The 25,416-nt window shown below is 37.2% G+C and overlaps 1 protein-coding gene across 5 annotated transcripts in view; it reads left to right on the top strand.

Moving 5' to 3' along the window:
- Positions 1–25,416, top strand: part of Kmt2c (lysine methyltransferase 2C) — a 207,847-nt gene that overhangs the window by 128,214 nt on the left and 54,217 nt on the right. For all 5 annotated transcript variants that reach the window (XM_028774733.1, XM_028774728.1, XM_028774730.1 and 2 more), the window contains exons 22-31: positions 465–530; positions 1,525–1,737; positions 2,627–2,755; positions 5,208–5,327; positions 7,984–8,114; positions 13,802–13,970; positions 21,572–21,676; positions 22,976–23,104; positions 23,270–23,302; positions 23,401–23,520. In XM_028774733.1, coding sequence (XP_028630566.1) covers positions 465–530; positions 1,525–1,737; positions 2,627–2,755; positions 5,208–5,327; positions 7,984–8,114; positions 13,802–13,970; positions 21,572–21,676; positions 22,976–23,104; positions 23,270–23,302; positions 23,401–23,520 — 1,215 coding nt within the window. The remainder of the gene's footprint in view (positions 1–464; positions 531–1,524; positions 1,738–2,626; positions 2,756–5,207; positions 5,328–7,983; positions 8,115–13,801; positions 13,971–21,571; positions 21,677–22,975; positions 23,105–23,269; positions 23,303–23,400; positions 23,521–25,416) is intronic.

The following is a 25,416-nucleotide window of genomic DNA, read 5'->3' as shown; positions in this document are numbered from 1 at the left end:
AAGGTTTAACCTTGTGGGTTATTGTATTCAGGAGTCCCCCATTTAGTCTCTGCTGGTTTTCTGCTCTATGCTCCCTGTTTTGGAAGCTGAGCATAATAGTGAGCACCAGTAATCTCAGTGCTTGGGGGGGCTGAGGCAGCAGGCTAGTACAGCCGAGCTAGTCTGTAGTACATGGTGAATAGCAGGCCAGGCTCAGCTAAGTACTGAGACCTTCTCTCAAAAGCCAGTTGAAAATTAATTCATGAGATAATGCCTTTGAAAACCTAAAAGCTGTTTTTGGAGTTGGGATGGATGGAGCACATGGGTATAGTATTTGATTGGCATATACACCCCCCCCCAATTAAGAATTAACATCCTATAGTACTGACACATTTGTAGAATGATATGTGTGCAATCACTGAAATTTTAAACCTGTATAAGACTTTTTTCTCAAACATTTCCTGATTGGTTCTTTTTCTGTTCAGTGCCTTCCTCAGACTGCTGTGACTCTTCTCTTGTGGCACAGATCGTCACAAAAGTAAAAGAGCTAGGTAAAATTGGAAATGGTTTTCTTTTTGAAAATGCATATGCTTAATTCTTAACTGACTTGATGCTTAAATGAAATTAAGTGGTTTGTCTGATGTTAGTTTTGAGAATTAATGTATAAAATGTTCATATCTCATTTTGATGAAATTCCTATAATTTTCAGAAAATAATGAAAATAATAGCTCTTTGGATTAATTGTTAGTATCATGCTTGCCTTCACTCAGCTGGGTATTGTGCGTGCTTAGTTGTCAGTAAGGAGAAAAAGAGGGCTTGTTTAAGCACTCATTTAGTATTAATTGATATTTTACAAATTTTTCTCTGATAACTTAGAAAGATGACATGGCATTTTTATGATAGACTTATCCTTTAGTATTTTGACAATATTTCTGATATGAAAACATTTGGATTATATTGAAATTGTTTTAATAAACAAGTTTTCACATTAAAGGTTGAATCTGCAGAATTTATGATCTTACTAATATTTTAAGCTAGCATACAAAAACAGTGTATTATGGGTTTCAATACATGTAAATCATTGTACTTAAGGGGGCAGGTTTTTACAGTGTCTGCCACTCTTTGTAGGTGGTCAAATTGATACTGTTTTTCCAGATGGGCTTCTGAAGTATATTCAATTCTTTTACTTACATTTTGGTCTTCACTAGGAGAAAGCTTATTATTTGAGTGGCTACAGCACCTGTTGCTCCAGGGTCTTCTTCCTAAAAGTGGCCATAATTCATGGAAGCCAAGATGCTTTCAGTACACCCATTTTTTTGTTAACACACATCTGCCTCTAGTCCTAAAAAGTTATCAGTGTTTTCAATGTTATTGAAATCTTTAGTCTGAGCATTTTGTATAATTGCTCAGTAGATGTATAATTGTATCTTCTTACCATGTAGATGTTGGAATATTAATCAGTCAGTTTTAATTATCAGTCAGTTTAAAATGAAAGCTTCAATGTGTGTCCTTGCTCAATGTGTGTCCTTGCGTTTGTAATCTTAGACCCACCTAAGACCTACACCCAGGACGGTGTATGTCTGACCGAGTCAGGGATGAATCAGCTACAGAGCCTCACTGTCACAGCTCCCAGGAGAAAACGCACAAAACCAAAACTGAAATTGAAGATTATAAATCAGAATAGTGTGGCTGTCCTTCAGACCCCTCCAGACATCCAGTCAGAACATTCAAGAGATGGTGAAATGGATGATAGTCGAGGTAAGCTCATTAATTTTCTTGGGATACTTCCTCTCTGAGTGATGTTCTTAGACTTGTGTGTGCGTGTCTTCTCATATGGAACTACTTTTGTGATTGAAATCTCTTAAGAGCATTATGTTTGTAAAGCTTATGAATAAGGTCATTCAGAGCAATTCACTTCAGTTTGCTGATTTGTCGGCATAAGCCCTCCTCTAAACTTTGTAACCTGATGTTTTGTAGACATTTTCTATCTGAAATTGTGAAGTAATAAAGAATTTTAGTAGCAACATTAAATATAACAGAAATTGTTTCCAAGATGATTATATTTGGTGTGTTTATTTTGGAGCGATTATTTTTATTTGACTCAGAAATAAAGCCATAATCATTGTCCAGTTAAATGCATATTGTATGACAAAATTTGAAGTCTTATCAGTAGACAAACTAGATAAATCTTGGATCCTAGTTCTTGATATTAAATACAAAGATTACTTAAAAAAACAAAGTGATTGTTTGTTTCCTCTTTGTTTTCCTCTCCCTTACTGGGTTTCTCTGTGTAGCCCTGGCAGCCCAGGAACTAGTTCTATATACCAGGCTGGCTTTGAACTCTTTGAGATTTGGCTGCTTGTACCTGGGATTAAAGGCATGGGTCACTACCACTGGGCCATTTCCCTTTTTTAAGTCATTATGTCACACTCCCTGGGAACACAACACATGCAGGATGATGCCCACCCCATCCTTGGGCACCTGCCATCTTCTCTTTACTTCTTAGCCACTCTAGGTGCTAACGATTAGAATGGCTTGATGATGTTTTGCTTTGCTTGTTTCTTTTGTTTGTTTCATTTTGTTATGTTTTGTAGTTTTCTGTATTTGATAGAATATACAGTTTCATCTGTATATTTACATTTTCTAGAAGGAGAACTTATGGATTGTGATGGAAAATCTGAATCTAGTCCTGAACGGGAACCTGGAGATGATGAACCTAAGGGAGTCGAAGGAACGGATGGCATAAAAAAGAGAAAAAGAAAACCATACAGACCAGGTAGAGTACCCCTCGCTCTGTCTCTGTCTCTGTCTCCGTCTCTCTCCCTTCCTCCCTCCCACTGAAATGTGTATTGGTGTTTTGCTTGCATGTATGTAAATGCATCATGTGAATGCCTAGTGCCCACAGGCCATAAGAGGGTGTCAGACACCCTGGGAACGGAGTTAAAAACAGTTGTGAGCCACCATGTGGGTGCTGGGAATTGTCAGGGTCCTTCACAAGAGCAGCCAGTGTTCTTAGTTGTTGAGCGATCTCTCTAGGCCCTGAGGTAGATACTTCAGTATAACAAAACTTGGCTAATTTACCAATGATGATAATTGTAACAACAATAATGATGACTTATAATTGGGACTATGTTTAGCATCCTACATGGAACTGATGGATCCTTCAGATTGAAAATGTAACTACTCGACAATAAATCATTATCCCAAATGTTGACCACTTATTAAACCTGTTATTAGTTGGTTTTTATTTATTATAAGCTTTTAAAGCAATTCATGTGTTTACTTCATCAGTCACTTTAAAAGTTGAACATAAATACTGTTCATTATCAATTTTCTTTTAAGCATTCATTTTCAAAGAGTTTTATGTTTTTATTTCAGTAATTAAGTAGCCTCAAAGGTAAACAAAGCAAGATTCTTTGACTTATTGATTTTGTACTGCAGTTGATACCATTAAGTTCTTCTCATTTTTTTAGTTTATTTTTGTTTATGTGTATGAGTTTATGTGAGTTATGTGCACCATATGAGTGTGGGAGTTCAGGGACACTAAGGGTCCAGAGATTCTAAAACTGGAGTTAGAAGGAATTATGAGATGCCATGTAGGTGCTGGGAACCAAACCCAAGTCCTCTGCAAGAATAGTAAGGTTTTTAACCACTGACCTATCTTTCTACCCCTAAATCTTTCTTTTCCAGGATATTTCATGGGTAGAAAAAAAAAGCAGTTTTTATTTTTCATTATTTCAAAAAAGGTATACGTTGTAGCCCATTTATTAATGTAGTTTTTAGTCATGAAGCAGTAGATTAATGCACTCTCTGTCAGAAATTTCCATTTGTGCTTTTCTGGACTTTCAGTGACACCTTCCTTATGGATGGACCACATCTGTCATAGCTCCTGATTTCACATCTTGTTAATTATTATTTTTCCAAGTATACTTATGTTTTTAGGTAGAGCATGTTTCTCTTAGAATACCATCTTTTAGAATGATGTTTTCTGTCTAAACTGCTTTCTTTGTCACATGTGGGTGACATCTACATCCTTTTATTTGGGGGCATTATAAAGCACTTTACTGGACAAGTAGACCATGACAAAAGCTTATGGGATTTAGTGCCATACACCGTTAAAATTGCTAAGCATTTTATGAATTTCATTTTTCTTATACTTATGGTATGGTAAGTGTTATATGTTTATAACACCTATTTGACCAATAAACGAATTGCCGTACTGAGGAGTAAAATGACTTGTCTGAGCTGAGTTAGTAGTTTTGTGTTCCTATCTACAGAGCTTCATGTGTCATGTGACTTCTGGCCTTTCTCACGTGGGAAAGCTAGACAGTACCACTGAAGTCATATTGATCAGTGAGGGTTAGTGTATTTTAGTTCAGTTTTCATCCTCATCATGCTGATCTGCTATGCTGTCCTCAGGAAGTAAAACTTAACAATTATGGAAGGGGAAAGAGATGTATTAGTTCTTTAAAATTCAAGATCTATTTTTTTATTTAGTATTTATTTTGATCTTGTCTAGAACAGGAAATCCAAGTAGTTCTTTCTGTATACTGGCAAGTTGTGCACGTTTGATGTAAGTGATAACAATGACTTTGACATTTATTTTTACTTTCAACCTCTACTTTGTACAAAAATGAGATTCAAGGCTGTAGGGATTGCTCAGTAGGTAAAGTGCTTGCCATGGAAGCATAAGACTGAGCAAAGTTTGGGTCCTCAGCACCCATGTAAAAACTAGGTGGACCACCATGTACTATAATCCATTTACTCAGGAGTCAAAGACAAGGGTTACTGACATAACTCATACAAATCCAGATAACACACGTACACATAAATAAAAATGATCTGGAAATTCTTAGAGGAACTTAATTATTCATGATATCAATTTAAATCCTCTGGATTAAAGAGAAATTCTTTGCTGCGATATATAAGGTAGACAGAGATCAAGGAAAAAAATCCAAGGTCAGTTTCTGGCCTCCACACATACATGCACATGAATACACACACACACACACACACACACACACACACACACACACACGTATGCCTCTACGCATAGACTCAGGCCTGCATACAATATACTCATACACATGGAAGAAAAGAGACTATTAATTTATATTAAACATAGCAACTGAATTTTGAAAAAACTTCAGCATTAAAAACAAAGTCATTCTTTGTACTGTGGAATTCTAGAATTATTTATCACTTTGTGCACTTTCTGTTTTATATAGGTATTGGTGGATTTATGGTACGTCAAAGAAGTCGAACGGGGCAAGGAAAAGCCAAAAGAACTGTGGTCAGAAAAGATTCTTCAGGCTCTATTTCCGAGCAGTTGCCTAGTAGAGATGATAGTATGTGCTGATTTTCTTTGGTTTAACTCCTTGGGATTGATATTCTGTTGGAATAAGCAGTCACTAAAATGATACTGCTACATGCAGCATTATGGTTTCAATCTATAGAATATATTCTTTTGAGTTTTTTTTGGTTTTTGTTTGTTTGTTTTGTTTTGGGTTTGTTGGGAGGGGACTGGGGAGAGGGAGGGAGAGATAGGGTCTGGTCTTATAGTTCAGGCTAGTGGCAGTTTCCCTACATGGGCCATGGCTACCACAAACTTATATACTCCTGCTTCAGCCTCCCCAGTGCTACACTCATGGCACACGCCATGTCCCCCATTTCCCTTCATTGCTTCAGTTCTAAGCTCACGTTCTATGATGATCTATACTCCCCACCTTTGCTTTGACATCTGAAGGCCTTAACACTCCCTCTGTTAAATGCTTCCTGTGCTAAATTAGAAGAGTAAAAGAATTAACTCACTCAGTTGTATCAGGTGCTCTCTGCCCACTTTAGCAAAGGCCTGTCTTTACCTGCCTTAGTGACCTAATATACAATTAAACTTACAGGCTATTTAATTGCCCAACAAATCTTAAGGATTATGCTTTATAAATGCATTGGTACATTTTGTTACCCTTTGCTTAAGAAAGCTAAGTCATTGTTCAAGTCAGACTTTTCTATGAGTTAGAGTGTTCTACTGGGCAGACAGTGATGGCACAGGACTTTAATTCCTGCTCTCAGGAGGCAGAAGCAGGCAAATCTCTGAGTTCAAGGCCAGCTCGATATTGTTTCAGGACAGTAACAGCTGTGTAGAAGAAGCCTGTCCTTAAAAACCAAAACCAAAAAGATGTCTAACATGCATAACACAGCATGCCTTCAAAATGTTTTTCTTTTGAATGTTAGTCTCGTGGTTTTTTTTTTTTTTTGGAAACCTTAGTAAACTCAGAAATTTCTTTTCACATTGAGGAAAAATTATTTTTGATTTGACCTAATATGGGTTTAAGAATAACTACTTAAAGAATTTCTCTGTTTTTAATTATTTAGAAAATATTTTAGACTTGTTTTTAGATCAGTATTTTTATTTATGACTAGTAAAACTAAAGCAAATTCATTTGTTGAATTTTTTATTTCAAATACTGTTTCTGTTACCTTTTTGATTGTTACCTTTGTTTAATTATTTTATATTCATATTAGACTTTCTGCTTTCAGTTACCTTTTATTTCTTCATGTAATTGATTTGGAATATACATTTTTTGAAACCTTTGCCCATTCTCTATGTCTACTTCATTATTTAATCATCTGTTAGGTGGACAACACACATTATTTGCTTATTTAATTATTTCTCCCCTAGAAAGTCTTTTTGTGGAGTGGGGCTCATTTTCTGTTTAGGTTTTTTTTTTTCCCCTTTAATGAAGTAAAGATTCGTTTTGGCTCATGATTTTACAGGTATGAGTCCATGATGTTTGTTGAGGTGTGTGCATAGGATTCTTTAGAAATTTTAAGAACTTAATTGAAGGTGTTTTCTTTCAGAAATTTGCAGCTGTTCCCTTCAAGCTAAGGTCCTATTTTCCTAGAGCTACTTAAGCTAAAATCCTTAATCTTAAAGCAGTTTTACCTTCCTGTATAATACAGATTCAGGGGTGTTTTTTGTTTTGTTTTATTGCAACAAACTCTCAGCCATCTTCCTTTTTTTTTTTGAGTTCTCAGGAGAGGTGTTTGATGTTTGGTAGAAAAGCTAAAAAACAAATTTCGTGATGTCTTAGTTAGGGTTTTACTGCTGTGAACAGACACCATGACCAAGGTAATTCTTACAAAGGACAGCATTTAATTAGGGCTGGCTTACAGGTTCAGTCCATTATTATTAAGTCAGGGACATGGCAGCATCCAGGCAGGAATGTGCAGAAGGAGCTGAGAGTTGTACATCTTCATCTGAAGGCTGCTAGTGGAAGACTGACTCCCAGGCAGATAGGACGAGGGTATTAAAGTCCATACCCACCAGGCCACACCTCCCAACAGTGCTACTCTCTGGGCCAAGCATATACAAACCTTCACACATGATGTGATAACTGCTTGCTATTTGCCTTGGGGGAGTGGATCTATTGAGTTGGTTTGGTTTTACTTCTTTAACATACTGGTTTTAGCTGCAAAAAAAGTGATATCCATACCCACTGAATTTTCTTTAGGAGCTCGTGAGTAGCCATTTCCTCCATAGTTCTGAATATCTGGTGTTTTCATCCTATGAAATTTGTAAGTGTACTGTTTAACAAGTCATGTTTTTACTTTGCATGAGAATGCTATTTACTTAGAAACAATTGAAGCCAGGCCTGGTGCCATATATTTTTAATCCCACCACTTGGAAGACAGAGGCAAGTAGATCTCTGAGTTCAAGGCCAGCCAGGTCTAGGAATGAGTTCCAGGTCAGCTTGGGCTACCTAATGAGACTCTTCACCACCCCAGACTCCATACCCCAGAAAAGAATAGAAATTGTCCTAATACTAAATAGATACGAAATAGAATTTTCAATATGTTTGAAATTTAGAAATGTGCTTTAAGATCTTTATATGATGTAAAAGCTAATTTGTTTATACATCATTATGCATGCTGGTTACCTGTGAAATTACTGTATTTTTCTAGAAAGTAAGCGCCACATATTTATAAACATGGCTCTTATTTCAGGCTGGAGGGAGCAGTTACCAGATACTCTAGTTGATGAGCCTGTTTCTGTTGCTGAGAGCACTGAGAAAATAAAGAAGAGATACCGAAAAAGGAAAAATAAGCTTGAAGAAATCTTTCCTGCTTATTTACAAGTAATATTTTGCTTTATATTTTACTATGTGGTTTGCAAATTTAGGAAACGTGTTTTTTTTTTTTTAATGCTTGTTTTTGTTAACATTCCACTCATTCTCTGTAACTTTTCACTGGTTCCCATGAATGACCTTTACCAGGCTCCATCAAAGAATGAATATATGTTTTTTGTGTGCTTTGATGTTTTTTCTCATGAAGGGGTGTATGTATATGCATGTCCTACGTATCAGCGCCAGAGCCTTGTAAACACAAGTGGTTACATTTCACTGAGCTATGCTCCAGCTTTATAAAGTTTACTATCTCTATCTTTATATATTATGTTTTCTTACTATTTTAAACATGGATTCCAAGGGTTGATCTTCATGTTCATACAATAAAACATTAGTGTGCTGTTGGCCATTACAAAGATACTTTCAGAATGGGGAATACTGCTTACTTACATAAAACCATCCGTATATGTACACATGCCAAACCAGCACCTATTGATATTTCCATTTATCAGTAGAGTTTATTGCCATTAATTTAATTGAAAAAGTTTTCAGCAGCCAAAAATCATCACTTTCATAATTGCTTACCATGTCTAGAAACTTTTAATGAGAGAATTAGGCCAAAGAAAACCAAAGAATCTACAGATCTTATAAATCTTTCGGCTTTTAAAATACATTTTTAATTACCAGGTAACTTGCTTAGTTTTCTTCTTTAGTAATTAGGTTACTGACATTCATTTTGTGTATGTGTGTTGGAGTGCAGATTTGAAGACACATTCACTGTAGAGGTCAAAGATCAATCGCAGGGTTGTTCCAAACCTGTCTTCCTTTATATATTTTTTTCACTGTGATTGGGATTCATTGATTGTGCTGGGATAGTTGGCCAGTAAGGCCGTGCATGGTGTAATCTCAGCACTAGATTCACAAGCATTGGCCACCAGAATTGTTAACATAGATTCTAAGGGTTGAACTTAGATCTTCATGTTTATACAGCAAGCACTTCAGCTACTGAGCTGTCTTCTCAGTCCCTAGACTACTAGCATCTTCCTGGCTGTAGACTAGTTATAGAGATTAGCCTTTAGTTCAGTGTTAGAGATAAGTAAGCAAGGAAGCCTGTGCATATGTTTTTAGAAATTAACATCTGATCTCTTCCTTTAATAACTACTTTCCGTTCTTTTATTTATGATTATTCTTGTGTATGTGGGTGTCTACTAAGGTATAAGCATTGATGTCAGATAACAGCTTTTGGGATTTAGTTCTCTTCTTCTATTGTGGAAGCTGGTTTTCAGGCTTATGCAGCAAATGCTTTACCTGCTGTGGTGTCTCACAGAACCCCCATCTCCTTCTTTGCTATAGTCTCATCACGCACCGTTGAGGTCACTCACTGTTTTGGCCTCTCTGGCTTGCCGTGAGCCTCAGGAATCTACCTGTACCTGCTCACTCTCCTATATCCACTCAGCCCTGAGCTGTAGACCCTCTTGCTTTAACTTGGTGCCTAGATAACTGAGATTCTCATGCAATAACAAGCATTTTACCCAGAGTCGTCCCCTCAGGAAAGACAATACTCTTTTTTTGGGGATTGTCTTTATATGCTTCTTTGTTCTTTTCCTGCCCTCTCCTCTCCCTGATTTCTCTTTCTTCAGGGTCTTACTGTGAATCCCTGGCTCACTTGGAGCTTGCTGTTTAGGCTGGCCATATGATCCACAGAGATCTGTCTGCCTCTGTCCTCTGAGTCATAGATTAGAAGACATGCACCAGTATACCTGGCTCTTGACTTTTTTTTACTTAAATTCAGTTGATCATGTAAATTATATATATGTTCCTCTGTTTTTTAAAAGGGATAAAGTAATCCTCTATTATAAAACTCTCTCTCATTCTTTCATGAAGGTAGAAACCTTGATAGTCTTGGAACCCTAAGTTTTATGCATCTTGGCATACACTGAAGTACATTCCTAACTTCTAAACCTGCATTTAAAAGTATCCTATCAATTTAGCAACAACAACAACAACAATAGCAAAAAGAGCTTAATTGTATGTTTTTAACAAGATAAAGAGAAATGCTAATCTTTTTTATTTCATGTCTGTGGGTGTGTTGCCTATCTCTAACTATGTTTGTGTACATCATTGCTGATGCCCACAGAAGAGGGCAGAAGAGGACATTGGAATCCCTGGAACTGAGTTCTATACAGTAGTGAGCTGCCATATTGTTGCTGGGACTCTTTGGAAGAGCAACAAGTGCTCTTAGCCACTGGTCCATCTCTCCATTTCCAGTCCCACATTAGCTTTTTAGTATAAACAGGTGGCATATCAATTAACTGGATTCCTTAATTTTTAATAACCAGGATAGAAGGCACACATGGTACTCTTACTTCTCCCCCCCCCAGACAGGGTTTCTCTGTGTAGCCCTGGCTGTCCTGGAACTCACTCTGTAGACCAGGCTAGCCTCGAATTCTTGAACCCAGAAATCCACCTGCCTCTACCTCCCAAGTGCTGGGATTAAAGGCGTGTGCCACCACCGCCCGGCCTTACCTCTTTTTTTGACATTCCTTTTTGGGATTTACTGGGAAGATCGTCTGCTCCTTCAGTGGATGTTTTTGTTACTTGCAATCCTTACTTAGGAAACTCCTTTAGCCGACTACCAGAATTTGGAAGCCGGTTGTTTGCAAAAGAGCATGTAAATAAACCCGGCCTTGCTTTCCTTCTCTGTATTTTTATTTATGTGTTTCTTCTGTTTTTCATTGTATGCATGTGTGTATGTTGTTTATTTAATTGATTCTTGTATTTTGTTTATTTAATAAAGATAGTTTTAACGTAGGCTGGATGGACCTCAAATTGATGGATGTATATAGCCAAGTATGACCTGGAAGTGCTTATCTTCTTACCTCTATCTCTGTAGTGTTAGAATTACAGTCAGGAGCCAACATGTCTGGTTTTTAAGGAACTTCTAAACATATTGAATCTTAATCTGGTGAGATGGCTCAGCAGGTAAAAGCTCTTGTTCTTAATTCTGATGACTTGGGTTTGGTTCCCGGAACCACAGTGGGGAAGGAGTAAATGGACTTTTACGAGTTGTCTCTTAGATCCACATATGCATCGTCTGTTCATCTGTGTATAGCCATGTGTCTGTAATAGCTCCTAGCCTAGGTCTCTACTCTTGTGGTTGTGGTTCATTCTTGAAGTCACTCACAATGTCTAGTTGAAAACCACATGAAGCTTCTCTTTAATACAAACTACAAACATGAAAACTTACCAAGTTCATCTGAGTATTACAGATAAATATCAAGAAAGTCACTACGAGTCATTAAAAGTACTATTAATGGTGGTCTCAGGTTATTGAAGTTTATACTTGAGAGACTACACCAGTGATTGCTATCCAAATATCAAATATGATTTATAGTCTTCAGCATTCTTCATTATTATAGATTGTAGCCTTGTAGATTTTCAAATACTATTTCATAGTGAAATAGCTTATTTTAAAAATCTGAAAATTTTTAATAAGATATAAGATCTCTGCCAGATCAGTCCAGTGTGTCTCTGTGTGTGTCTGTGTGTCTGTGTGTGTGTGTGTGTGTGTGTGTGTGTGTGTTTGGTGTGTGTGTCTGTGTGCATGTGCGTGTGTGTTCGGGCGTGAATGACCATGGCATTAGAATAGAGAGAGGTCAGAGGACCATTTCAGATATTGGTCCTTACCTTGCATCTTGTTTGAGACAGGTTCTTGTCTGCTGCTTTACTGTGTGTAACTTACTAGCTGGCTTATGAGCACATGGGGATTCTCCCATCTCTGCCTTCCATCTTGCCTTAGGAACACCAGGCTTGCTGACATGTGCATTTCATGGATTCTACAGATTCTTTTTCAGTTTTTCACACTAATGCAGTGAGCACTTTTACTACTGAGTCTGCTTTTCAGCCCTCCAATGCCCTTTCTAAAATTAGGATCACTAATGGTGTCCTCGTTAGGGTTTTTGTTGCTAAAATAAAACACCATAACCAGAAACAAGTTGGGGAGGAAAGGGCTCATCTCAGCTGAACACTCTCAGGTCACACTCCATTGATGAGGGGAGTCAGTGCAGGAGCCACGTCCAAAGCAGAAGCTTTGTATTCCACGGCTTGTTCAACCTGCCTCTTTATAGCACTCAGGACTGCTGGGAGTGCCACTATGTGGTCCTACTCTCAGTGATCTAGGCTCTCTCATATCAGTCAGTCAAGGAAATGCACCACTGGCTACAGACCAACTTGGTGGGGGTGGGGTCATTTTCTCAATTGAAGTTCCTTCTTCCAAAATGACCATAGATTGTGTCAAGCTGACATAAAACCAGCCACAAACATTTTCTATGTGTTTGTTCCTACCACAGAAATTTTGTGTGATTTATTTTATTCTTACAGAAGTCTTCATTTGCACATTTTGTTGGACCTACCTTTCAACCTTCTTTAGAACCCTTCTTTGATGATATAGGTCTATATGCCTTTAAATACTTGTCTATTGTGTGAATGTGTGCTGGTGCAAGTCCATGAGTGCCCATGTACTTGTGTATCCCCAACACACATGTGGAGGGCAGAGGACAACTTATAGAAGTCAATTTTCTCCTTACACTGTGTAATTCCAAGGAATTGAATTGAAGTTTTTATGCTTGTTTGCATATGCTTTTATCTGCTCAGTTATCTCACTAGTCCTCATATAAATGCTTCTAAAAATCTGCATTTTGGTGTGTGGATATACCTCAGAGATAGATGTTTAACCTAGCATATGTCACGCCTGAGTTTCAACTTCCAGCTTCAACCTCCAGTCCTGTAAGGAACAGCAACCTACTTCCCCATTTCTTTTTGTAGGGTGAATGTCTATCCATCTACCTGCTATAGACATTGGTGCCATTTTTACTTTACCTGTGAACCTTCTATTTATGTGTGTGTGACAGGTAAATGATAAATGTTACTGGCTCCAGCAAACTCTCTGGAGTCCTTTATCTAGAAAGGCCACAGAACAGAAAATTCAGGGTTTCTGGGTTGAAGCAAATGAAGGGGAGTCCTGAGGTCCTCCTTTTGTTTTCTCTGTTGCTCTCTGTTCTGAGAACTCACCTTGAAGCACTGGCCTTGTCTAGTGTACATGAACTAAAAGCAACTGCCTTTAGTGGCTTACACAATGTTCATGCACAGTCTGAAGTTCCTCAGATTCATAGTATAAGTCCTCTGATGTGGCTGTATGCTTCAGTATGAGATTACTACAGACACTAGAGGTGTGCAGATCCTACAGTAGTGGATCAGAATCTTGTGGTATCCTTAGTAGGTAATCCACAGCTACTGATAACAATCATGAAACTGTGCCTATGCCTGTGCTATGAATTAAAGAGGCAGTAACAAAAATTTGATCATAGATTAGTCTCCAAAAATAGAATTATTTTGCCGTTTCTAGAAACATATTCAACACCCTTGTGTTTTTATTTGTTTAATTTTGTTTTGGTTAAATCTTTGCAGTTTCTTAAAACACATTCAACACAATTATGTCTTTTATTTGTTTAATTTTTTGAGAAATCTATCAAATTTAATTTAACACAACGTATAAAGAATTGACAGGATCTTTGTGTATTTCTATATTCAGTTTTTATATTGTTAAATGCAAAACTTTTGTTGTCAAAATCATGACAGGGTAACGTTAGCTTTATAGAATTTAGAACTAATAATTTTCTTATGTGTTCATCTTTGTCTAGGAAGCATTTTTTGGAAAAGATCTTCTAGATACCAGCAGACAAAACAAGCTGAGTGTAGATAATCTGTCAGAAGATGCAGCTCAGCTTTCATATAAAACAGGTTTCTTGGATCCTTCCTCAGATCCGCTACTGAGTTCATCTTCTGCTTCAGCAAAACCCGGAACTCAGGGTATGTAGATTAATTCACAGATATTTTCTTTATGCCACATGCAATTACTTTCTAGTTATTATAACACTCATATAAATACTTCTGTTTAACCTCATACATTATTACAATCAACTTTATTAAAATATAATTTACATTCAGTAAATATAGTTTTTTTAAGTGGAGAGTTCTATAAGACTTCTCAAATGACTTGTCAAATTAACCAATTCGTGTAATAGTCACCAAAATCAGTAGTTGTGAGAGTTTCTATTTTATCCAGGACAGTATCAGTTACAAAACCCAAAGAAATTCTAATGTGTCAAAAACTGCAATGCCCACAGTTAGGAGTTGTTTGTAGATGAAGTGATATATCTATATACAGTTTTTCTTACTGACACATTGTGCAAGTTAGTTCATTGTTATAGAAGGGACTCCAGTGCCTTGTGCTATATTTATCATCTCTGACTGCATGAGGTCATGACTATCAAACATGTCTTTTAGCTGGCCATAGTGGTACATGTCTTTAATACCAGGACTTGAGAGACAGAGGCAGGCAGATCTCTGTGAGTTCAAGGCCAGCCTGATCTGTGTAGTGAGTTTTAGGATAGTCAGAGCTACACGGTGAGACTTCTTGTCTCCAAACACCCTAAATACATAAATGTGTATCTCCAGTTACTCTTACATCGTTGTTGAATGAAGTTGCTACTGGTTGAGAACCACCACATAAATGTAGAAGATATAGCGACTATTAGAAGTCAGAGGAGAGAGAGCTGGGGGAATGGCTCTGTAGGAATAGCACTTGTCTTGCAGTTACAGGACCTGTGTTTGATCCTGAAAACCCATGTGAAAATGCCAAATGTGGTGTTTACTTGTAATCCTAGCACTGAGGAAGTAGAAGGAGGAGGCTCCCTGTGTGTTGCTGTACAGCTATTCTAGTTTAATTGGTGCGCTCACCTGAGGTTGTCCTCCATTCTACACATGCATATGCACACATAATACTACCCACACACATTTGCATGTACAGTGTTTTAAAAAAATAGTCATGAAGGAGGCTGAAGATGCAGTTCAATTAGTAGAATCTTTGACTATCATGCATGAAGCATTGGGTTTGCTCCCCAGCACGTCATAAACTGGACGAGGTGCCATGTGCTCATTTTGAGAAATGGAACCAGGAGAATCATGTTCAAGGTATACTCTATTATGTTAAGGGTTCAGAGCAATCTGTGTAGCATGAGATCCCTGCCTCATTAAGAAAGAAATAAAGTGAGGGAAGGAGAGGAAACACATATGTTTAAGTATTTATATCAAGAGGTTCTAAGAGCTTTGTTGGATTTGTTAGAGTTATGAGTACAGTGCTTGTCTTTTCTCATAGACAGTTATCAATTATAGTGTGATCTTGTGGCATAATTTGTTTTGCCATTTGTTAATCTTTAATTTTAGACACTCTTTTAGAAAAAGAAATCTTTAGTAGAAGTGTACTGAATAATGACTTTAGGTATTAGGTTAAAGCTTTTTTCACCCAGTGTTGTCTAGTCACGAAACACAGCTCGACTTTCTTGTGCTGTAATTTTTATATCTAGAAATACAAGAGCTGATTTCGTGGACTCGAGTACCCAAAGAGCTTTGTGCCTCTAGGGCTGTCCTAGATACCATAGGACAATCTGTGTAAACCTTTACTTTTTAGTTCACTTCCTTAAAATATGTGCAGGCAGTCTTACCTTCTCATAGGCACATAAACAACAGTTCTACATCATTAACAAAGAAGGATGGAAAGATACAGTGTTCTTTTTGTTTAGTCTTTCCAGGTTCAGTATTTTCTTTTTTTTTTAAGTTTCTTTTCTTTAATGATTTATTTATTTATTTTATGTGTATGAGTACACCATTGCTTTCTTCAGGCACACCAGAAGAGGGCTTCTGACTCCATTACAGATGGTTGTGAGCCACCATGTGGCTGCTGGGAATTGAACAGGACATCTGGAAGAGTAGTCAGTGCTCTTAACCTCTGAGCCATCTCTCCAGCCCTCTTACCAGGTTCAAAAAAAATATTTTATGTTGTTTTAAGTACTCACTAGCTCTTCATATGTTTTTAGCATTGTATAATAACTGGGTATTTTAAAGTATATTTTATAAATATTATGACACATGACTTGAGTTAAATTGAAGTTACTTGCACTTAAAGTTTGTGAGGATAACTTCTGCTATGGAGATGGGACAGATTTTGATGCAAGTGTTTTTTCCACAAAACTTCTTAAAGCAGAACTTAGAAGATGAGATTAGCACTCATTTCAAAATATAAGTGTATTTTCTTTTCAGTTAAGTTACTTTTTGCGTGTTATATGGAAAGTTTAATGCCTTTTTGAATATTTCACTTCATGTAGCCTATTCAGTCATTAGGCAAGGATGCACTTTTCTTTTTTTAAAAAATGTTATTTTCACTTTATGATGTGTTTATATGTTTTGCCTGAATGTACCCCTGTGGATTGTGTTTGCAAGTGATACCTATGGAGGCAAGAAGAGGGCACAAATCCCCCAGCCTGAAATGCAAAATGCATGTGAGCTACCACATGGATGCTAGGAATTGAACCTGGTCCCTTTGAAGCAGTGCTTTTACCTGCTGAACCATCTGGTCCCGGGGATGGACTTTTAAAAACCTAGTCTTTTAAAAATTTATGATATAATTTTATATAGTAGGATTTCATTACTTTAAAACAAACAAAAGAGCTTATTCAGTAAGTCCTTGCCCTATAAGCTAAAGGCCGTGAGTTTGATTCTAGAACCCATGTCAAAGAATCTGGCATGGTTATAGATGCTTGGAATGCCAGCATGGGAAGGTAGGGATAGGAAGACACCCCACCCCAAACCCCCAGGGCTAGTTGGCAGTCACCTAGCCCACTCAGCAAGCTTCAGTCCAGTGCAAGAGCCAAGTGCTCTTAATCATCTCCCAGTCCCGTGAAGTGTGTGTATATATACATGTATGAATGTATGTGTGTGTGTGTGTGTGTGTGTGTGTGTGTGTGTGGTGTATCTGTCTATGTATGTAGATATTTTAAAGATTTATTTACTCTTATTTGTGAAGATATTTTGCCTGCTTGTACGTTTTATTCACCACATGTATGTACTACCTACAGAGGCCAGAAGAGGCCATTGGATCTTCTGGAACTGGAGTTAATAGTGGGTTGTTAGCTGCCATGTGGGTACTAGGCAGTACACCTGGGTCCCTTGCAAGTGAAAACTAAAATGCTCTTAATCACTGAGCCATCAGTCTAGCTCCTAAAGTACTATTTTTATGCTATTAAAAAATATTCTGCCTTTAGTTAAATTAGACTTGAAAGCTTAAAATTTTTAAATGTCTAAGAATGGCTAAGGTAATTAATAGTGATAGCCTTACTAAGGGTTCCACTGTTTTAAAAGACCCTAGAATAATCCTCTTTTCGTTTTTTACATTTTACACGTATCTATAGGTTTGACCTCAAAGTCAACTTCAACTACTTCTTCTTTTCTACCCTACAGTGGTAACTTGTATTACCTCTCGTCCACTCTCGTCCTCATGGTCTGCAGACTTCTAGTAGTCCCCACACACCTTGTCCTCCCAGTTGTTTTGCTTGTCTTTCAGTATCCCTAAACTTCCCGTGAACCTTCACAGCCTAATCTTCACCACATTCTTCAGAACTGCTCAGGCTTGCAGTATCTGCTACCTTCATTTCTTCATGCACGTCTATGTCAGCAAGTCCATTCTGCCCATGACCTTTATAGCTGATTTCCATGTTCCTTCAGTGTCTTGTTCTATTTAGGTCTTTATCCTTGGTTTTGTTAAGATATTTAAGTAATGGAGAAATAAGAACCAACAATGGGACCAGTTAGGAAAACAATTGGCAAAATTACTTGAATTAGCACACTCCTCTCAATCGTAACCCTAAATGCAGATGATCTTATTTTGTTTTCAAACAGAATGTCAGTATGTAGCCCTTGTGTAGACCGGGCTGGCCTCCAACTCTAGAGATTCTCTTTATCTCTGCCTGTTGCTAAGCTGATAACTTTGATTCCTAAGAGCCTTATAGTTAGTGGAGAGCAGACATTTCTGCAAACTTCCCTCTGACCTTCTCACACAGACTGAGACATGTCCATGTTCCCCGTTTCCCCTATGCTAAATGTAATTTTTAAAAAGGGAGCACTAACAAACTTTTAACCAAATTAATTTAAAGCAAGAGGGAGAAGATACAAGGTAACCAAATTAGTGATGATAAAAGTGGGTTGTTTTTTTTTTTCGTGGTGTTGTTAATTTTTTAAGAGAGGGTTTCTCTATGTAGTCCTGGCTATCCTGGAACGCACTTTGTAGACTAGGCTGCCCTCAAACTCAAAGAGATTCTCCTGCTTCTGCCTTCCCAAGTTTTGGGGTTAAAGGTATGCACCACTATCTCCCAAATCAATAGAACATTGACAACTTAAACATATCATAGAACGCAAAGTTCAACATCTCTTTATGATTTCTTAATCATGAAGATACTAAACATTCAACAAACCTCAACATTACAAGGTTTTAATAGGAAAGCTCTAGCCAACATACTAGATTTGGTAAACTGAAAGCATTCCCTCTTAAGTCAGTAGCAGGTAAGAGTTAATGCTGTCTCCACTTTTAATTCAGTATAATGCTTGGAATATTAAGTAGAGAAACAAAGATAAACAAAAACAATTAGAAATAGGAAAAAGAAATTGTTATTCATGGTTAATCTAATCCTTTACTAAAAGACTTTACTAGGAAACACTTTAAGCAAAGAATCAGAAAACAAAATACACACAGAAATCATTAGCTTTTCTATTTACTAATAACACATTTGCTGAGAAATAAGTTAGGAAACTAGTCCTGTTCACAATAAATTAAAACAAAAATACACAGGTATCAGCTTAGTAAGGGAGATAAAGGACCTTTACAGTGAAGGAAGACACTGGAGAGGACGCCAGATATCTCAGGTGCATAGACGAACAGAATTAATGTTGTGAGAATGCCCTTAACTCCCAAAAGTCTGTAAACTTTTGGATTATTTAATGAAGTCCCAGGGCAGTTCTTCCAAGAATAGGAGAGAAATTGGCTGAAAGCACAAAAGCCTCTGAATCAGCAGCAGAGTCAACATAGCAGACACAACAGTGCTGACAGGGAGCTACCTAGCATAACACAGTACCAAATCCAGAATATACTGTGGAGCCGGAGCAACAGAGTTAAGATCCTGGCACAAAACACAGTCACATGTAACAGTGGAATGGAATACAGCATCCAGACATCCACACATTCAGTTACAATTACCTGAGTTTTGACAATTGACCAAAAACATGTGGAAGAAAACATCTTCAACAAGTAATGCTGGGAAATCTGCATATTTGCATGTAGAAAATACAACTCAATTTCTATCTCTCACTGTAGAAAAACCAATTAAAAGTGGATCAAACAGCTTACTATAGGACTTGAAATGGCCTGCTACTAGGAAAATACTTTTTTTTTTTTTTTTCGAGACAGGGTTTCTCTGTGTAGCCCTGACTGTCCTGGAACTCACTCTGTAGATCAGGCTGGCCTCGAACTCAGAAATCTACCTGCCTCTGCCTCCCAAGTGCTGGGATTAAAGGTGTGTGCCACCACTGCCCGGCGAGAAAAATACTTTATAGAGGCATAAACAAGAAAGTTTTTGAAAAATGACACTAATAACACAGAAAATCCATATACGACATAATATTGAATGAAATAAAAATGGATCTTCACAGACTAGGAAACGCACAGTAGAATGAGGAAATAGTCTACAGAGTTAGAGAAAATCATTGTCATATGTATCTGATGGAGTTAACATTTGGACTCCATGAAGAACTAAACCCTAAATACTAATCCCCTCCCACAAACAACCCCAAGTTAGTCAATCAACAGGAAAATGACTTAGTTTCTAAACTAAGAAATACCACTGATCAATAAATACATGAAATAATGTTCAACCTCCTTATCCATCTATAAAATGAAAATTAGCTGATTATGTTGGCACAGCTATTTAACCCAGCACTGGGGAAGTAGAAGCAAGTAGATCTCTGAGTTCAAGGGCAGGCTGGTCTATAAAGGAGTTCCAGGACAGCAAAAGCTACCTAGTGAGACCCTGTTTCAGAAAGTGAGAAACGCAGATTGATGTATGGTATAATTCTACCTGTTTCTAGTCAGAATGATTGTGTCTGAGAAAACAGCAGCGCTCGCTGACAAGGATACAGTAGAAGTGGAACTAGAGACTGCTGGCAGGAATAGAAACTACTCCAACCACTATGGAAATCATCATGGAGGCTTGTCCAGAAACTCAAAACTAGTATAAGATCTAACTTTGCCACTATTCAGTATATACTGGAAAGAAGTAAAGTCAACTTACTACAGAAAGACTTGCACATTCATGTTAATATAACCTCATAATACCAAAGATGTGGAAGTAGGCTGGTGCCCATCAGCAGACACTGACTGTATAAAGAAAACATAAAACATGCAGGCACACATTCACATACATATAATCTGAGAATAAATGAAGCCTGGAATCATATTAAGCAAAATAACTCAGAGAGTGAAAAACAAATGTCACACCTTTTTCTAAATTCAGAATTTACATTTAGACAATGCATGCATGTATATGACAGGAAAGTAGGTGGGGTTTATATAGAATGAGAAAGGAGTCTAAAACTAGGGGCAGGTGGGTACAAGGTTAGGTAACAAATAACGTCTCTTGTGGAACTAGATTGAATATTGGTCATACAATTGTGTCTGTAAGATGCAGGTACATGGAGAGCATGAGGGAGAAGTTAGGTGAGGATAGAAAGTACCAGCTGGTAAGGCAGTGACGTGAACACATAACACATTTTTAATGTGTGCAAAGCATAATACACATATGAAAATGTTACAGTGAAAACCGTAATTTTGCATGTTAACAAAAATTAAGTAAAAACTAAAAAAACTGAATGTAACAAAATCTATTTGTGGCCAGTCATTTCTGGAAATGTTTTTTTCTGCTTATTTTCAAATAGGTCCCTTAGGGCCTGTTGTATTTCTTATTTGAATGTTATTTGTGAGAAAGTGAGCCCTGTGAGGACAGGTCATTTGTCCCATCTTGTTCCAGTGGCTTGGAAAGTAGACACAGTTCTTTGGTATTAAATCAGTCTTTTATGAACAAGTAATGAATATTCAGACAAATAGGAAAAGAATGAGTATTAGTGAAGACCCTGGCTTGTGCTTTACTAGAAATTTCAGAATACTGTTTTTCATGTTTTTAAATTGTCCTGTTTTTTTTTTCTAGATATCATTCTTAGTTGTGCCACTTAAGTAATGAGTTGCTTATTTTATTTTTATTTTATAAGATCTTGATTTTATTTTTACTACTTAAAGTTTTCATTTTTTTTCATTTTGTCAGAATACATCAGTCTTGAAAACAAATTCTGAATTTTTAATGTTTTATTAATCAAGATATAAGTTCCTTTGCTTTTAATTCTCTCAAGTCATTATGGTCTTAATTTTTATCACTGCCACTTGCCTCAGCTGCTGCTGTACTCTAGATACTTAGGACATTTTAGAATTTTGTGTCTAGGAAAATACTTAATTTTCATATACTTACTATATTTAGGTACTGCTGATGACCCATTAGCTGATATTTCTGAAGTCTTAAACACAGATGATGACATTCTTGGAATAATCTCAGATGATCTTGCAAAATCAGTTGATCGTTCAGGTATACATGCATACTGTTTGCCTGATTCTGTCCTGTGCTTTGAGAGATGTGTGGATGTGGAACATGTTTATTTTCTCTAGTAATAGAAGTGGGTTTCGTGTTTTGCTTTGTTTATTTCATTCTATTGTATTCTATTTTATTCTATTTTATTCTATTCTGTTCTATTTGGACTGTGTCAAAGAAGCCAGTATTGACCTTCCTTTTGAGTGTCTGGCTTGAGGAGGGGACGTAGCAAGTTGGCTCATTTCTATCACCTTTCTAATTGCATCAGATTTAAGGCATGTTGCCTTAAAGGTCTTGCTGCACTTACTCTTTTTGTGTGTGTTCCCTTCCTTCCCACTTCTGTGGTAATCATCCATTTTATTTGGTTTGGGTCCTGTAGGTCTTGATTTATGCACTTTCCAGGTTGGGAGCTCACCCTTCCCTTTGGGTAAGAACTGAGCAGTGGATGGCTCTGAGTAGAAGTAGTAGCCTTTCTTAGTAGTGGTCTCAGCTGGAGCAGCTTGAGGTGCATGCGTGGTTGTTAGTAGTGCTAATGTGTCACTAATCCAGACTTGACTTTTCCTTTCTTGTGTCCAGCTAAAGCATAGTGCTCTCAATTCCTTAATAATTTTAATGAATGGTTTTGTTCTTACATACTGCATATTATAGTAGTTTACAATGTTACCTGGATAGTAGTTTCTAATACAAGATTAAATAAAAACCGACTAAAATTTAAGACTAATGGTTTTAAGAAAATAGGAAGAAATAGATAGTAGGCTACTACTATTAGATGTTATAAGGTGATGAACATAATTCATATTTTTAGAATTTAGCCATACAATGTTTAAAAATAATTTATTACTGAGATTTCAGTTATAAATTACTTTTAAAAGATGATAATTAAGCTTTAATACTGAGGTGTATATCTTTGAATTAATTTTTGCTGAGACTTATCATTCCTGTTTCACATGTTGCACAATGATACCACTGTTTTCCATGATAGAGAAGTTATTCATAAAATGGCCTCTTACAGGAGTTTAGCTTTTACAAATATTGCCAAGTGGAAATTAGATTTGTTCTTTTGTTCTTAAGGAAATGAAATGTATTTACTTTGATGAAAAGATAACTTTGGGTATCATTTAAACTTATAGGTACATTGAAGCTAAATTTAGTAATGGCCTATTGAAAGTACTACCAGAATCTTAGAAGTATAGGCTTCATTTACATCAGTGTTGTGTGTTAATGCATATAGGCATTATTGTCCATTTTGTGCATGTTCTGGCTTCACCTTTTCATTTATTTAACTTGTTCTTTTAGATATTGGCCCCATTGCTGATGATGCTTCCTCTTTGCCTCAGCCAAGCCTCAATCAGAGCTCACGACCGTTAAGTGAAGAGCAGCTGGACGGGATCCTCAGTCCTGAGCTAGACAGAATGGTCACAGATGGTAAAGCATTTACCCTACATCTAGGCTTTCTAAAAGACTTGAGTAAATATGACTTCCAAAGCTTTTTGCATGTTTGGACTTGCTTTAATAATATTTCTATTAATTAAATGATATTTCACAAGTCATACATTGAATAGGTAATTATTAATATTCCTTTTATTTTAGGAGCAATTCTTGGAAAGTTATATAAAATTCCAGGTATGTTTTTATTCTGTTGTTTTACTTTATAAAAAGTGGCATTCCCCGTAAAATGACCCTAATAATTTTTATGTTATTTCTCTGATTATTTTACCCAGAGCTTGGAGGAAAGGATGTTGAAGACTTGTTTACTGCTGTACTTAGCCCTGCTACCACTCAGCCAACTCCATTACCACAGCCTCCCCCTCCATCACAGCTATTGCCAATGCACAATCAGGGTATTCTATTACTTTCTAAGCATGAATTTGTTTGTATGTATATTTGCAGGTGTGTGTTACAGTGTGCACACAAGGTCAGTCTCATGCAGTGTTCCTAGTGAGTGTGCAGGATATATGTGCTCAAGCTTGTGTGTGTGCACAAGCAAAAATGCTTTTTTGCATATGCTGTGCATTTACACCCTGGCATGCACATGGAAGTCAGGATAATGTTCAGGGATCAAGGCTCTTCCTCCACCATGTGGTTTTCAGAGATTGAACTCATGCTATCCAACTTGGCCAGAAGGGCTTCTACCCACTGAACCATCTTACTGGCCCATTTTTAGGAGCCCATTAACTGTTTAAAATGTATTTTATGTGTGTTTCTAGCTATTTGGACACATAGATTCTGGTGCACATACATTCTGGTGCAAACAGGACAGTTTGCAGGAGTAGGTTCGTTCCTTTCATCATTTTGGTCCTGGGATCTAACTCAGGTGCTGAGGCTTGGCAACAAGCAGTAACTATCCCCTCAGCCATCTTACCCTCCCTGCCTCCAGTCCTAGGTTTCTGTGTTCTTCAAACTCTTTACTATTTGATATATCTCCCAGCTTCAGCATGGTTGTTTCCCTCTCTCTCTCTCTCTCCCTCTCTCTCTCTCTCTCTCCCTCCCTCCCTCCCTCCCTCCCTCCCTCCCTCCCTCCCTCCCTCTCTCCCTCCCTCTCTCTCTCACACACACACACACACAAACACACACACACACAGTGCCACATATACAAATACCTCTGGTCTCACTCCTGCCTCCCTGAAATTCTCACATGATTCATCTTGAGAGCAGAACAGACTTGAGAGATTGTAAGGGTACCTGGCCTCTCTTTTTACCTGAGGCCCACTTTTCATTCTGCTCATCTGCAAGAGTGACCATACCCTCCACCCAACAGCTGCACCCAATGCATCTGGTCTGTTTTACTGTTCTTTCCTCAGAGGGGAAGCATGTTTATCTTTACCCCATGTGCTTTTGTTTTTAGTATGTGGCACAGATACAAATACTTTCTGGAGTGATTATGATCTCTTCAAAGACTGAACACTAATCCTGCTCACCACAGGACCTGTGTTCACAGTCAAACAGTGGCTTTGCCCATTTTAAAATTCCTGTGAATTTTTTTTTTTTTGAAATTTGTTTTGTTTGGCCAAATTTCTTCTACCTACTAGTAACAATTTGCAGTAAAACATAGGTTCAAGACTTGAGTTTTTTCCTTTTTCGAAAGGTAAAAATACAATAATCAAGAATAAGATTTATAGAAGTATATTGGAGGAGAGGTTTAGCACTCTAGATATCAACTCCCCAGCAAAGGAGTTTAGGATTCGACAGACGTGTATGTTTTAATAATGGAAAAAGATAACATCTGTGTGTTCTTTGTTTGTGATTTAGTGTACTGAATTGTATAATGCAATGGTTCCCTTTTCATATGAAATTAAATTTTCAAATAAATTCTTTTTACTATCCATTTTTTTGTGTATACAAAAAATTGCATAGCATAAATACTGGAAATGCTTGAATTTTGACCAGTTTAGCTATTAAATGCAAATCTACCTTGAGGTTTGCCATACTAAACATTTAATTTACATTTGAGTAAAACACTTGCAATAACTATTTCTTGCTTTAATTTACCATTTCTCCACCTGTGGGTCAGGCCCCCTTTGGCAAACCTCTATCCCTAAACCTATGTACATTATGATTCATACTACAGTAGCAAATTTACAGTTATGAAGTCACAATAAAAATAATTTTATGGTAGGGAGTTAGCACACCATGAGGAATGTGTTAGAGGGCTGCAGGATTAGGAAGTTGAGAACCACTACACAATTTGATTTTTCATGCTTTTTAAATGATTAAGGATTCTTCAGTATCTTTTTTCT

The sequence above is a fragment of the Grammomys surdaster genome, unplaced genomic scaffold (genome assembly GCF_004785775.1).
Source record: "Grammomys surdaster isolate TR1022 unplaced genomic scaffold, NIH_TR_1.0 242, whole genome shotgun sequence".
Classification (NCBI taxonomy): Eukaryota; Metazoa; Chordata; class Mammalia; order Rodentia; family Muridae; genus Grammomys; species Grammomys surdaster.
The sequence above is the reverse complement of the archived record's forward strand: the minus strand, read 5'-3'. Positions and strand labels throughout refer to the sequence as shown.